Source organism: Pyrenophora tritici-repentis, chromosome 3 (assembly GCF_003171515.1).
Source record: "Pyrenophora tritici-repentis strain M4 chromosome 3, whole genome shotgun sequence".
Lineage (NCBI taxonomy): Eukaryota > Fungi > Ascomycota > Dothideomycetes > Pleosporales > Pleosporaceae > Pyrenophora > Pyrenophora tritici-repentis.
The window spans coordinates 2313857-2329277 of record NC_089392.1 but is presented as its reverse complement, the minus strand read 5'-3'; the positions used below and the strand labels follow the sequence as shown (position 1 = coordinate 2329277).

The window sequence follows — 15421 nt, the reverse complement described above, 5'->3', positions numbered from 1 at the left end:
TTAGTCTCGTGGGTTGCCCAGGTGAGATTAGGGTGTGAATGACGTACAAAGAAAAGGAACGATGGCTCTCCCTGGAACACATAAGAGGCTCCGCACACCCCAAGACTTCGCCATAAATACTCTCTCTACCAGGTGCAACCAACGATCTAGTCTCAGAACGCTAATAACAGTCGATTCGACATGTTTATCAAAATGGAAGGTATGGATCAGCCTAATCCGGCCGACATCAAGGAATACCTCGATATGGGCTGGGTACATAAAGAGCTCATTCCATTCCTTGAGGAGGTCTTCACAGATGACGAGGGCATGTCAACATCCAACTGGGAGCGCATGATCCTCTTCGCCAGATTCAACCTTGACAAGATTGTAAGTAATTCCCAGCACTATCAAGCGGTGAGCATATTCCTTTTGAGCACTTCACTTCGTTCACAAATCCTACACTGTATGTGACCTTACATGACGTGTAACTACACTATATGCAAAGTGCCTGCTGCTAGTTTTTGGCACTGACCCTTTGACACAGCCAGTCCACGAGGACTTTCCGTCTACCATCGAGCGACTCCGGCTTTGCCTCATCAACGCCTCCCTCCTCACATCGTACGAGTTAGGCAAGTTCATGCGCATTGCTAGTATGGGCCCACAGACGTGTGTCCGCGTCTTCGTGCGTCATGCAATCCGCCATGGCCCGTACCGTCTCCACTCGCTTGGAGATGGCCCTAATCCGTGCTCCCCCCGGCCTGAACAAGATGGCACACAAGCCGCCGTAGTCATCATCCCCAAGCCGCCCAAGCCCGATGTGGTAAAGAAGTTGGAAGCTGAAGTTAAGGCCCTTACCCTTAAGCTGGAGAAGTATGAAAATGAGAAGAAGGAGTTTGAAAAGACACTAACCCAGAAGAACCCGAACCTGAACCCAAACCAGTACCAGGACCACCAGAGCCAGACCCGTCAGAACCAGAACGAGGATTCGCACAATAATCATCAGAAAAACCACGGTCGTCCTCCTAGGGGTCAGCGGACACGGGCAACAGGTCAAGACCATAGACAACCGCAACACCCGGGTAGACAGAATGCGCCTTTCGGCCACAATCAGAATCAGAACCCTGGAATGTATAGCCCCGCAGGTGCACAAACGATGCCATATCCGCACAGCCCGTCATTCTTCCCGCAACACCCTAATCCTCCTAGCATGTATGGCATGAACCCCCAGCCATACACGGCTATGCCACATTACCAGCAGCAGACCCGACTCGATATACAACGTCAAGCATTTGATAGTTATGCGCCTCCTGCTTCTTTCCCTACACAAGCACCTCACGTATGGAGTCATAATCAACATCCGCACAATTCAGAACATCCGACCTTTCCCTCTGAATCAACGACTGGATTTCAGAGGATTCAGCTGGAGCAGACTCGACCTGCCCCTCAGCAAGTCCAGAGTACTCCCACATCCGGTGAAGAGCAAGCCTAGCCACTCAACGTAGAGCCAGAGCCCCCCGAGTCCGAGGATTGTATAACGGAGTCCAAGGATAATGCAATAGAGTCCGGTACAGATGCAGCTGTCCAGGACGTTGAGTAAAGAAGGCAATGTGGTTGTCCTTGGTTTGTCCCTGAATATTGCAAAGGAGAGTTCAAGGAGATTTCGCTGCCAACGAGAGAAATCGGACACACCGATATAGGAAAATACGGGTAATGGCAGTTGGATAAGTGGTGGCGACTGCATGAGATACAGAATTGATATGGCAGATGTACATACCTAATTTTAGGAGTAATGCAAAAAGATCCCGAATGCAATGCCCATGGTTGGTGCGATACTAATTCCGCTACATATCTTCCATGTTCTAGGCACTAAATGAGTAGTACAAAAGTAGTCGAGCGAGGCATCCCACCTTCCATGCCAAGGTTCGGCTAACAAGAGGTTCCATCGACCCCAACATCCTCTCACACCCTTCACACGCCATCAAAACCACGCCCCATCAGCCACTGTCTCGCCCATGGTCAATTGTAGAAGGAGGTATCCCACAACGAAACTCTTATCCTCGTAAACCCTTTCTCCAAGCCCTTGGCCAGCCTCCCCCACCGCGGGTCTAGGCGCCTTCACAATCGGCAAACACCCCAGCTAAGGCGGAACGGGGAGGTGACAAGGCCAAAAGATGGAAAATTACTTGGCACAAACACCACGCGCGTATGGAAGCTTCGACGGACGTTATCTTCTTCCTACTTAGCACCGCTTGGCAACGTCTTTTTCGAACATTCTCCGCCGTGCTTGAATCCCGCACAGCTTGTTCGCATTCCTCTTCTTATCTCGATGAAGGTTTACCACGGCCTTGGGTGGCTCTTGACGGCGCGCTTAATAGCGGCAGCGGGCCTGAATCGGAGGGTGGTATACTCAGATGGATACTAGATCGTGATGCTATTGTCTTGGGTTGTTGGTTGATTTGCAATATTGCCACGATAACACGGTCAACAAGCGAACAAGGCTGGATCTGGCTGTGGAATCCTCCTCTAGTTGCGTGAGCATCCTTGTGCAACTCTCTTAATGCTGTAACATGGGGCTGTGTTCGTTGCGGTATATGAAGACACGTTGGGTACACATGCTCGCACCCTAGGGAACTCAAGTCCACCACCCATTGCGTTTTTTTGACCCCTCCGCCGACGGTGTGATTGCGCGAGTCCATTTCTTGGACCTCGCACCTTTCTTCTTCTGCTTTACAGCAAAGATTGACCAGTGGTCTGTCTTGCGATACCATGGCGGCTACTACCAATGTCAAGGCATCTCTCGAGATCACAAAGGGAGCCACTGCTGGTGAACCTATTGCGCTTGACGCCAGCTCCACCGATTCCTTCAACGACGAGAATGCCAACCTTCTAGGACCATTCCCTACCGAGGAGGAATGGGCAACTCTCCCCAGGGTCGCGGGCCGCATTCCGTGGCAGGCGTGGACTGTTGCTGCTGTTGAGTTTGTTGAGCGCTTCAGTTACTATGGAACCAGTGCTGTCTTCGTCAGTGAGTGGTCTTCGAAATTTCTACAGCTTCTGATGCTGACCATTCCCCAGACTTCATCCAGAAGCCTCTCCCTCCCGGCTCCAAGACCGGCGCTGGATTCCTCAAGAAGCCCGGATCCGGTGCTCTCGACATGGGCCAGCGCGCATCTACCGGCTTGACCATGTTTAACCAGTTCTGGTCGTACATTACTCCTCTCGGTGGCGCCTGGCTTGCTGACGAGTACTGGGGCCGTTACAACACGATCCAGTACTCCAACCTCATTGCTGTCATTGGTCATATCATTCTCATCATGTCTGCGATCCCCGCTGTTATTGTTAAGCCAAATGTTGCTATCGGTGTCTTCGCTGTCGGCCTGGTCGTCATGGGTCTCGGTACTGGTGGCTTCAAAAGTAATATCTCGCCCTTGATTGCCGAGCAATACAAGGACCAAAAGGCCTACGTACGCGTGAAGAAGAATGGAAAGAAGGAGATTGTTGACCCCGCCACCACAACGGCCAGGATCTACATCTACTTTTACTTCCTCATCAACTGCGGTTCCATTTGCGGTTCCATTGCAATGGTCTACAGCGAACATTTCGTCGGTATGTTACTCTCAGCGACTCTATCAAGAATTGTATGCTAATAACCACTCTCAGGTTTCTGGCTCTCTTACACCCTCCCCACTATCTGCTACCTCCTCTGCCCCATCATTCTCATTACCATGAAGAAGCACTACAAGCTCTCCCCGCCCACAGGTTCTGTCATGGGCAAAGCCTTCAAGCTGATTGGTCTGGGTATCAAGTCGTCTCCCCGCAAGAACACGTTCAAAGACGATGGTTTCTGGGACCGCATCAAGCCCAGCGCCATCCGCGCCAGCGGCAAGTCTGTGCCCGAGTGGATGACCTTTGACGACGCCTGGGTCGACGAGGTAAAGCGCGGCCTGCTCGCCTGCAAAGTATTCTTATGGTACCCCCTCTACTGGCTCGCATACAACCAGGTAAGCCCACTCCCACTTAGTCTTCACATCCATCCCAATATACGTACAACCCGCTAACACACTCTCCAGATGACAAACAACCTCGTCTCCCAAGCCAACACGATGAACCTCGGCAAAACCCCCAACGACATCGTCTCCAAGCTGAACCCCATCTTCATCGTCATCTTAATCCCCATCATGGACTTCCTCGTCTACCCCGGCCTGCGAAAAGCAGGAATCGTACTCTCCCCCATCAAGAAAATCACTGCCGGTTTCGCCCTCTCCTCGCTCGCCATGGTGTCCGCTTGCGTCATCCAGTACTACATCTACAGCATGTCCGCCTGCGGCTCCGACATCAACCGCCTGAGCAAAACCCGTAAAGACTGCAGCGCCGACATCTCCGTCTGGGTCCAGGTCTTCCCCTACGGACTCATCGGTATGTCAGAGATCATGGCGTCCATCACGAAACTAGAATACGCATACACCAAAGCCCCCAACAACATGAAATCCACCATTCAAGCTGTTGCGCTATCCACGTCGGCCGTTTCTGCAGCCCTCGGACAGGCGTTTGTCAGTCTATCAGAGGATCCGCTGCTCGTCTGGAACTATGGATCCGTGGCTGTGGTGGCCATGTTCGGCGGCATCGGCTTCTACCTGACTTTCCGCAAGGCGGATAAGATGGAGGATGCGATGAATAACCTCAAGGAGAGCACGTATGTGGGTGGTGGCGAGGCTGGTGATGTGGAGAATGTGGATACGGCTAGTGTGAGGGATGAGAAGAGGGGGTTGTAAGTGTGGTGGAGTGGAGTGGATGGGATAGAGGTTCACTTTACCTATTGTCGGATCGTGAGTATCGGTAGAGACGTCGGCTGCTGGACACTTCGGCCCGACTTCGGCCCACCTTGCGCAAGAGCTTAGGTATACCTTCGTAGCACCTATGTTCGTAGATATCAATTAGAACCACCGAACAGAATGCATTCCTAGTTATCGTTATTTCCCTTTACGCACTTAGTGCAAAGCCAACCAACACTGATCAGTGATTGCTTGAGGCGATCACAGACAGCAAGGAAGAAGAGACAGACCGCATCTTTGACAGCCTCCCTAACGCACGACGTTATACTCCTGAGAGAAGATTCTGTGCTAAGAACAGAGCGAGGCAGAGATAACGCATAGCGATCAAAACCTCCCTCTAAGCTGCTAATCCAGGCCGAAGCTCGATTACAGCGCGTCAGCAACGCACAAAGACACACTGTTGAAATCCCGACGCGAGAAGTCTTGGGACGACTACAGCACGTCAGCAGCGCAGAGCGACAGACTATTGATATCCCGACGCGAGAAGTCTCGGGACGACTATAGTGCGTCAGCAACGCGTAGCGATTCCGTACGAGCGTCCCGGACGATCCTATCACGTACAACCACAAGCGCTGGAACCGACCAACCAGCTAGACAAGACAAGGCAACGCGTCAATATACACCGGCACGATGGCAGGCAGCCAGAGCAACTCTGGCGATACAGACGCTGATGTTCAAGAGCAACTACTCAACTATCCATCCGAACGCAATACAAGCAAGCGCGCAGAAACTATATCCCCAGGAGCGAAGTTTACTGCTGAACACCTTATGCGACACTGTCCATACACAGTCACGTTTGACTATATCAACCCATCTCTCTGGGGTGTACCCGCACCAGAGGATGCAGACGAGACGCACGCAACAACCTGGGTCGCGAAGGCTATCCACGACTACCATGTAGGAATGGAATGGGATGAGAGACTATACTTCGACTACCAATGGGACTTTGAAGGATGGACACGAGAGCTATTCCAGAAGGTTGAGCGCACTACGCTAAGATCTCTGAAGACTGTGCTCCGGTATAGGGGAGTCTATACAGGCAAATTTCGGGCTAGAGTAGCTGATTCCCTCTTCAACTTACTAGGAGGAGAAAACGCTCCCGAATGGGACCCTGCAGAGTTCAAGGCCGAGAAGTTTGACGAACGTTCTGAGGCGTACCAGCGTCAGCAGAACGCACATCTAGCAGCCCCTATAGATAGACAAGCGCAGCAGCCACTGCAACAGACGCAGCCACTGGAACCGCTACAGCCGCAGCCACAACGTCCGTCACAGGGCGAGCAGTATAGAGTGAGACAAGGCGTTCGAAGCCACCCGCAATATCAAGAGCTACAACAACCGCCCTACGCGATCAATGCCTATGCAGGACCACAGCCTCGACAAACGGAGCAGGCTATGCAACCACAACAATGGTACCCGCAGACACAGACACGACCCCAGCGACCGCATACCGCGAGGTGACACCTTTCCCTCAGCAACCTACAAACCGAGTACCTGACAGACCCCTTGGCCTACCACATGACCCGTACAAGACGCTACCGCCGCGATGGTCTCGCAACGATCGGCTCGAAGCCAATACGATCACGCAGTTCTCTAAGCTATGGGACAATAGCAACAAGTATACAGGGAATGCGTACGATCTCCTAGACGATAAGATTAAGATCTTCTTCAGCATCTGCTGGCAGGTAGATATCCAGGAGGAGCAGTTTCACGCAGTGTTTCCCCGTATCCTTACCGGGCGTGCAGAGACGTTCTACATACAGGTTGTAGAGAGAGATGATAGCTTTGCTGATGCGTACATGGCAATCAAAAACCACTTCGACCATGACGTCCATCACCAGCACTACTACACAGACTGGACGACTACAACCTTCGCTCGCACCCGCGCAGAGAACCCTGATAAGGGACTACACGAGGTTCTGCAGATCCTGCTTGACAAGCTGCAGCTATGCCAGCGTGCCCTTGGCAAGAACTTTGAGGGTGAGGATGCCCTCCGCACTACGGTCATCAATGCCTGCCGAGGAGTACCAGAACTTGAGATGGCACTGTTCAAGCCAGCCACAATCTGTGAAGGACTCTTCTCAGATCTACGATCCGCAGTGGAAACACACCTAGCACGGCAACACACCGCCCAGTTGGTCACAGAAGATCAATACTACCTAGACCGCCGATACAACGGCAATGGAAGGATCCGAGGTGGATCTCGAGGTGGAGGAGGATTCAGAGGCGGATCCAGAGGAGCATACCGAGGAGGCGAGCAGCGCGACGACAACGGACGAGGATTCAAGCCACGTTGGAGGAAGAAATGCTTTGTTTGCCGGAAGGAAGGATGCTGGTCTACCAACCACACAGATAAAGAGCGCAAAGATGCCCGTGCGCAGTTCTTCTCTACGCTATACTTTACAGGTGCACAGCCCCCTGAGGACTTCTCCGTACATCTTGCAGAATACGAAGGGATCGAGCACACCAGCCAGTACAATCAGAGAGGCTGGAGAGAGGAGGAAGACTGCGAGGATGACGAGGATGACGACGTCGCGGAAGCACATTCTGAACACCAGTTCTTCAAGGAGCAATGCCTTGCAGACCAGGCGTTCTTGCATCATATCTCGGGCGACGACATATACAGCCGAGACGCGCCGTCAGCACCAGCATCGCAGTTCCTGCTTGAGGACCGCTACACACGATCTGTGTACCAAGGAATCCTACCAGATACAGGCGCTGCAAACGTATCCACGGTCGGCAAGGAGCAATACCTCGCACTTACGAGAGAAGATCCGACGGTTAAGTTAGACACATCTACAGCAGGGAAAGCGTCTATTAAATTCGGAAAAGGCGAGGCTACAGCGTCGATTGGCACCGTGCAGGTCTCTACGGAGATCGGAAAAATCAACTTCGAAGTGCTCGAGGCGCCTACGCCGTTCTTGCTATGCCTTGCAGACATGGACCGCTTAAAGGTATACTTCAACAATACGACAGACGAGCTGGTTCAGGATGACGTACACATCCCGGTGATTCGCAAATGGGGACATCCTTGGTTCCATCTAAACAAGAGAGAGAGAGCAACTATGTTCCTAACGGAGACAGAATTGCGACGGCTCCATCGACGGTTTGGACACCCAGCTGTTACGCGACTAGTCAAACTCTTAAAGGATGCTGGCCATAACGACTTCGAAGAAAGAACCCTAGAAGAAGTCACTAAGTTCTGCCACCACTGCCAGCTCCACAGCTCCGCGCCGCGCCGATTCAAATTCACTCTTAAGGATGATCACCACTTCAACTATGAGATCCTGGTGGACGTAATGTACCTAAGCAACAAACCTGTACTGCATGTGGTCGATTCCTCAACAGCGTTTCAAGGCGCGAGGTTCCTCAGCGCTATCTCAGCTAAAGAAACATGGCAAGCACTGCGGATACTATGGATCGACACCTACCAGGGACCACCCGACATCATCACGCATGATGCAGGTACTAACTTCGCGAGCGCAGAGTTCCGCGCAGAAGCAAAGATCATGGGAGTCACATGCAAGCAAGTACCTACGGAGGCGCACTGGTCTATCGGCAAAACTGAGAGGTACCATGCCCCTCTACGCCGGGCATGGGACATACTCCATGCAGAACTCACTGACACTATGTCCGACGACGCGATTCTCCAGATGGCTGTGAAGGCTGTTAACGATACTGCTGGCCCTGATGGACTAGTCCCGACGTTACTAGTCTTTGGAGCGTACCCACGAATGACTGCAGAGTCACCGCCATCACCATCAATGGTCAAACGCAGCGAGGCTATTCAAAAGGCGACGAAAGCCCTGCGCAAGCTCACTGCAGAGCGCCAAGTTGCAGACGCCTTGAACACCCGCAATGGACCAGCCACTGCAGACATGCTCGCGCTCCCACTCCAGAGCGAAGTCTTAGTATGGAGAGAGAGTGATGGCTGGAATGGCCCGTACAAGATCGCCAGTACAGATGGCCACAACATCACTGTCGACATGGTTAATGGTCCAGCGACATTCAGATCAACTGTCGTTAAGCCATACTACAGACCAGACCACCTGTGGAGCGACCCTGATGCGCCACACGCGCCGAATGAGCCGAATGAGCCGCACGAGCCGATAGCAGTACCTCCGGCAGCGCAACCACGTAGAAGAGGCCGCCCTCCAGGGTCAAAGAACAAGCGGAAGGCGCACGCGTACATCACCAAGAAGGAGCAGGACGATCTTGAGCTAGCTATCAAGCTACGGAACGATGGCGTGATCACAACCTCAGGCGCCCCCTTTGAAGCGTCTGATGACCAAGAGATCAGCGACCTAGTAGGTCGTGGAGTCTTCAAGTTTGAGCAATACGACGAGAGGCTACACAGCAAGATCCGGATCTTTAAGTCACGCCTAGTACGTGAGGTCAAGGGAAAGACAACTAAGCCTTATGAGAAATCCCGTCTGGTTATCCAAGGCTACCAAGACTATGGCAAGGAGGCTATCTTAACGCAGTCGCCAACCATCCAGCGATGTAGCCAGCGCCTGATTATGTCGCTGGCGCCTGGGCTAGTACAAAGCGGCATGAGCGTTGAGCTACGTGATATTACGCAGGCATACCCACAGGCTCAGACAACACTGAAGAGGACGATACTCGCACACCTCCCTACCGAGCTGGTACATCGATATCCAGAAGGCACGATACTCCACGTGATCAAGCCACTATATGGGATCGCGGAGGCAGGAGTCCACTGGTGGACAACATATCACGGACACCACTGCAAGGAACTAGATATGTCAACATCTACGTACGACCCATGCCTGTTGATCACGAACAGCGACGACGCAGACGTCTTCGGCATCGTCGGTATGCAGACAGACGACACCCTCATGCTCGGAACGACCGCGTTCTTATCACGCGAAGAGAAAAAGATCCAGAAGGCGCAGTTTAGATCAAAACCAAAGGCTATGCTGACACCAGAGGTGCAGTTAGACTTTAATGGATGTACACTTACGATGGACGCCAGCAGAGTCTTAATCCTCAGGCAGAAAGGACAAGGAGGAAGGATCAGGCTTGTTGATATTAGGGCACCCGACCGCGCGCAACAGTACACCGAGCAACGCGCCCGCGGAGCGTACATCGCATCAACATGCCAACCAGAGGCATCATTTGATCTGTCCGTAGCTGCTCAAGCGCAGCAACCATCAGACGAGGACATTAAGGCACTCAACAAGCGCCTGAAATGGCAGATGGAGAATCTCACTCGTGGCCTACGCTACGTCACTGTCAACCTTACGGAGGCTAAGTTGATAGTCTTTGTAGACGGCTCCTTTGCCAACAACAAGGACCTCAGCTCACAGCTAGGCTTTGTCCTCATGCTCGTCAACGAGTCCATTGGCGCCAACACCTTCACAATACAAGGCAACGTGATCCACTACAGCTCTACAAAGTGCAAGCGCATCACACGGAGCGTACTGGCCTCAGAGATCTACGGCATGGTCAACGGCTTTGACATAGGCATCGCGGTTGCAACCACGCTAAGGATAGTTACAGAACGACTTGGACTACCTGCAATTCCCTTGGTTATCTGTACAGACTCGTACTCCTTGTACGAGTGCCTAGTAAAGCTTGGGACAACGAAGGAGAAGCGCCTCATGATCGATATTATGGCGCTGCGCCAATCATATGAGCGTCGCGAGATCACGGAGATCCGCTGGATCAATGGCGAAGACAATCCTGCAGACGCCTTCACGAAGGCATCGCCAAACCGCGCTCTTGAACGCTTTATTGACGGCAATAAGCTGACAGTCCGAGTAGATGGATGGGTGCAGAGGCCAACAAGCTTTGATGTTTAATGCTATACACTGTCACTACCGATACAAGCAGAGTTACTAGCTATCCAGAAAGAAAAGACTTCCAGTGTCGGATCGTGAGTATCGGTAGAGACGTCGGCTGCTGGACACTTCGGCCCGACTTCGGCCCACCTTGCGCAAGAGCTTAGGTATACCTTCGTAGCACCTATGTTCGTAGATATCAATTAGAACCACCGAACAGAATGCATTCCTAGTTATCGTTATTTCCCTTTACGCACTTAGTGCAAAGCCAACCAACACCTATCTTATATGTGTTCTGTGTGCATATTTGTGACGGTATGTTACCGGCTACATCATATAGGGAATGGATGCATTATTATGTTCTTTGTTGGCCTGGGTGTTGATGTCTTTTTCTTTCATGTGAATAAGTCATCTTTGACGATTGTTTTGCGTATATGCATAGCTCAGATGTATTTCTCGCCCTGGTCGATATGTATAGGGAAGTGAGATGAAGTAGGAAACAGTCTTGCTTCTGCATCCCTTGTCCCGTTCTCTTCTTCAAGTGCAATAATCTAACGTGACGTATAAACATATAATCCCTTTTGTGTGCACGTTTGGGTTGCAAAAGACAAGAAAGTGAAAAGTGGTATATGCGTCAATTACAAGACAGGTACGTGTATATACAACCCCACATCCTTATATCCTCACTCAAATTCTCTCAGTAAATGACATCCCCCACATGATCCCCTAAGCTCTCTCCCCATCTCTCCCTACATCCAAAAAGACCAATTGAATAACCCCTCCAGGCCCAGAGGAAAAAACGAGAAGAAAAAAAACACCTCTCTCCTTCCTAATCCAAGCTCATATCTGCGTCTAAACCCCCTACTTGCTCTATTTTAAATTATAATCCTATCCAGTAGACGCAAGATAAACAGCCCAAAATGCCACGCAGTCGTTACGGTCGTTAAGTGAAGTTGCTGAGAAATAAGTTGATGTAGTGTTGGTATACGCGGTAAAAGGAGTAAGATGAGAGTAAATGCAAGGCGGTGCGCGTTTGCCATGTTGCTTGCTACTGCGGCGTCTGTGTGGTGCGAGAATGCGTGTAAGTAGAGAAAAAAAGAAGAGAAGAGAACCCCTTACGAATAGGAAGGGAGGAAGAAACAACAGTGGTATCCTGAAAGAAGCAACAAGAAAACCGAGGCATGAAAGGAGTAGAGGGAAAAGGGGCAAAAGCTTGCCCTGTAAAAAAGAAAAAGAAATCGGCCAAACCTCCAGCCAAACACCGCCGCACACTTTTTTTTTCACTTACTCCGACGACGCTGTCACTGAACCTGGTACAGAACCCGGGGTGACAGGCTCATGATAGTATCTACTACCAATACTCCTCCTAATCTTCTCCCTGCGCTTTTCTGTTCTTCTTTCCCGAATCTTGTCTTTAACGCCCGACAGCCCAATGTACTGGACGTGGTATTTCTTCAACCCGGGAAGACTGCGTCCCTGTCTCCAGGAGCCGCGACGCCTTGACTGCTCGTACTCGATAGACACATTATCAGAGAGCGAAGGACTGCGGCGTAGTTCGGGGGTTGAACGACGCTTTGAGATGCCGCCGCCGCCGTGTCGACCGAGAGCATGCGCGGGAGCTTGAATGATGACTTTTGGTGGAGAGGAACGACCGGTTGAGCGGGTACGTGGTTGGCGCGGGAAGTTTGGCGGGAGCGTGACATGATGGCGGCGTTTATTTGTGCCATGACGTTCCACGCCTAGAGAGTTTCCAATGAGGAAGCCGCCGGAGCCGCGGAGACCTCCCTTGAGTTTGTTGAGTTTGTTGGGTCGTCGGGGTGGCTCGGGCTCGTCATCTTCAATGTCGCTTGTGTCGCCGCCTTCTGGAAGACCACCCTCTTCGCCATCGGACTCGCTGTCTGAGAAGCCGTCCCAGAAACCGCGAGGTCGCCAGAAGGGATGGAGAGCGCCATCTTCATCTGGCAAATTGGGCACACGAGGGTTTTGCTGGTTCTGGCTTTGCGGTTCGTTGTTACGGGGTTTGTTGGAGGCGCGGGCAAGGATAGGCGTAATGAGATTGCCCGAATATCTCCGTGCTCGTTGTAAGACGGATAGCCTTCGTTGAGGATTTGAGTCTGATCGCTGTGGCGAACCGGGTGGCCCTGGTGCTAGTTGATTCTCTAGCTCCTCCATCGGCGTAGGAGGAATGAACATGATCTTCGGTGGCTTTGGTGGGCTTCGAGGGTTCTGAAGGGGAATGTCCACACCATGAGGCTGAGGTAGCTCGATCTGCATTGGAGGAGTCGAAGGCTCAAAGTTGAGGGTCGGCTGCGATGGTGCTTCCTTGCAAAGTTCCGCATTACTCTCCTTGGCATCAACAAAGGGCGGCGTCGGCGATATCGGTACCTCTTCCCCACCCTGGGGTTCCATGTGGGTATCAGTCATCAGCTGACGACGTTCTTGAATCATCGAGTTACCACGAGACATTTGCTGCACAACAAGAAGGGAATTGTTGTTGTGAGGGTAAATGCTCACAGCCGTCGCCTCAGTGACTTCGACTGTATCGGAAAACTGAGAGAAGGGTGTTGATTGTGAATACAGATGTCGAGCCATGGCGTGCTCTTCCATCCTTGACGCTGACCGTGAAGCTGACTGATCGAAGCTAACACGACCGGGCGTCCCTGAGGAGCATCGGCGCCACTCAGGACTGCGGCGCGCCATCTCTTCACTCGACATGCGATCATTCAATCCGGGCCGTGTAGTCATATCGGGAGACAGAGAAAAGTTGTCCCGATTAGGAGATACCCGCTTTTGGTCTCGGGAGCTAGGTCTTGTAAAGCGCGAGCCTTGTGGAATCTGTCGTGACCCATTGTCCATTGGCGAGAATCTGTTCAAATATTCAGCCGTAGCAGGGTACGGACTATTTTCAATGAACGTAGGCTCTTCTGTGGGATCACCTGCGACGAGACGGCGGACTCGTTCCATCAATTCGGGCGGTACACGAGTCTCTTCGAGAGGATGACTTGCACCCAGGAAGACATCTCGCTCAGCTGGTCCATCGATACCCTGGTCCGGAAGGTCGGGAAGCGTGTTCTCCAGGCCAGTCGGCAGTCTCACATCAGTAATAACTGGTGGCTGACGTTTCGATTTACGTGAGGTAGGTGACGCACGACGAGGCTTTGGTGAAAGCGTGGGTGACGGTGCTCGCTCAACCTTGGGTACCTGAATAGTGGGGTTCTCTCTTGGGCGTGGACTTCCTGGGGGTGAAAGTTCGGAGAAGTTCCTCAGTTTCGAAGGCTGCGTCTTACGCTTCACAGGCTCAGGCGCAGAGTTGATACGCTTGTGATAGGTACCACCAGCCCGGGCTCCTGAACTGTGTCTGCTCAGTATATCTGACGCAGGCTGTAGAACATTGCGAATGGACTCTTGATGTGCGAGGGTGTGTGCCGAACTGTCGATGGTTCTTTGCCGTAGCGATAGGGAGGGTGACATGATACGGTCGGAGCCTAGAATGTTAGAGTCGGTGCTAGACCGTATGGATCTATCGCCGATATTGGTCCTCTTATGTACCAGACGGCGGGGTGGCAGATCATCGAACTGAGAGACCATGGAGTTGCGGTTCGAGTTAGTGGTGCTGGGACCCAAATCAGCCGGAGAGCTGACGTCTCTTCTGTAAGCCATGTTCCTTCCAGAGTGTCTTAGCATTTGTTTTCTTCGCGGTGGGGTGACTATGACATGAGCCGACACTACCGTCGATGCCACCGAGGCGGTTGAAAGTCGCTTGTTTGTGGAATCCCGATACCTCTCCCCTGACATGCCTCCCGGCTCAGCAGGCCACCCGATGGACTGGGCAAAATTTTCGATGGACGGCGTAACGGGGCTGTTGTGGCTCGCCTCAACGCGTTCGCGCAGACTGGAGGCGCGTCGGGTCCGGTTGCTGGGAGTAGGAGACGCGGCTTCGACAACGGTGACGGCAGGGTCGGATATTTTGGTGGGAGAGTCGGTGGTCTGAGGTCTGCGTTTCTTTCTTATTGTTACATTGCGCATGAGGTCTGTGTTCCACTCCCGATCTGGGGTGTCGTCCACCGTCTGGGATCCCTTGTCCTCTTCTGCGCCGGCCGTCGTATCCACATGGACCGTAGCGGGCGTTGTGGGAGTAGTGGGGAAATAACGGTCCTTGGTGGTGGTAGGCGTGACATCATTCTGGACATATTCAAACGCCAGTCCGAGACCCCTATCCTCTTCCACCGTGCTCAGTCGGTGGTCGTGTGCGGGTGTCACCGACCTGCTGTCGTCACGATCCGAGGAGAGAGGTTCTTCACGCGCCGTCTGGAACGAGTCTGCGCGCGAGGATGGGTAGGTAAGCAAGTGCGGTCGCTCGGGTGTGACATTGGAAGCCGTCGTTCGCGGCGGGCTAGGATCGGGCGTGGGCGGACTGCGCGCATTGACGGGAGTGCTGAGGGTCGACTTCTGGGACATGAGGGAGTTGCGGACGCTGTCGGCCAGTGGAGGCGGCTCCGGGTCTTGGATTGAATTGCCGTCCTGTGAGGCAGAGGGCGGAGTGGGTGGCAGACCGCTCTCAGCTCGATTCAATGCGCCCGATGAGGCCAGGGGCGTGCTGTCCTGGCTGCCACAGGTCGATTCCGTCTCATCGGTAGTATCGGTAGCCTGTGTGGTATACGAGTAGTCACGCTTAAGGGGCGCTGCCGTCCTGGAGTAGGTGCGGTATTCGTCGCTGCGGCGTGGTAGGTGCTGTGATTGGCGTAGGGCGGATGAGGTTTGAAAAGATGAATCGAGCATGACATATGGGTTGGGTTTGGGTTCTGGCAT

The 15421-nt window shown here is 52.6% G+C and overlaps 4 protein-coding genes across 4 annotated transcripts; 3 read left to right on the top strand and 1 right to left on the bottom strand.

The window, feature by feature from the left end:
* Positions 1-192: 192 nt before the first annotated feature.
* On the top strand, positions 193-887 carry PtrM4_082490 (uncharacterized protein; the record flags this gene model as incomplete). Its single annotated transcript, XM_066106537.1, has 3 exons — positions 193-366; positions 524-849; positions 881-887. The coding sequence occupies 3 exons, from the start codon at positions 193-195 to the stop codon at positions 885-887; spliced, it is 507 nt and encodes a 168-aa protein (XP_065963475.1).
* A 1858-nt stretch (positions 888-2745) lies between these two features.
* Positions 2746-4751, top strand: PtrM4_082480 (PTR2, Dipeptide-tripeptide permease; the record flags this gene model as incomplete). Its single annotated transcript, XM_001940413.2, has 4 exons — positions 2746-3004; positions 3055-3585; positions 3640-3980; positions 4050-4751. 4 exons carry the CDS (start codon positions 2746-2748, stop codon positions 4749-4751), a joined length of 1833 nt encoding a protein of 610 aa, XP_001940448.2.
* A 690-nt stretch (positions 4752-5441) lies between these two features.
* PtrM4_082470 (DUF1421 multi-domain protein) lies at positions 5442-10633 on the top strand (the record flags this gene model as incomplete). The annotated part of the gene is made up of 2 exons (XM_066106536.1): positions 5442-6265; positions 6310-10633. 2 exons carry the CDS (start codon positions 5442-5444, stop codon positions 10631-10633), a joined length of 5148 nt encoding a protein of 1715 aa, XP_065963474.1.
* A 1263-nt stretch (positions 10634-11896) lies between these two features.
* PtrM4_082460 (Tymo-45kd-70kd multi-domain protein) lies at positions 11897-15421 on the bottom strand (the record flags this gene model as incomplete). Its single annotated transcript, XM_001940414.2, has 1 exon — positions 11897-15421. The coding sequence occupies one exon, from the start codon at positions 15419-15421 to the stop codon at positions 11897-11899; it is 3525 nt and encodes a 1174-aa protein (XP_001940449.1).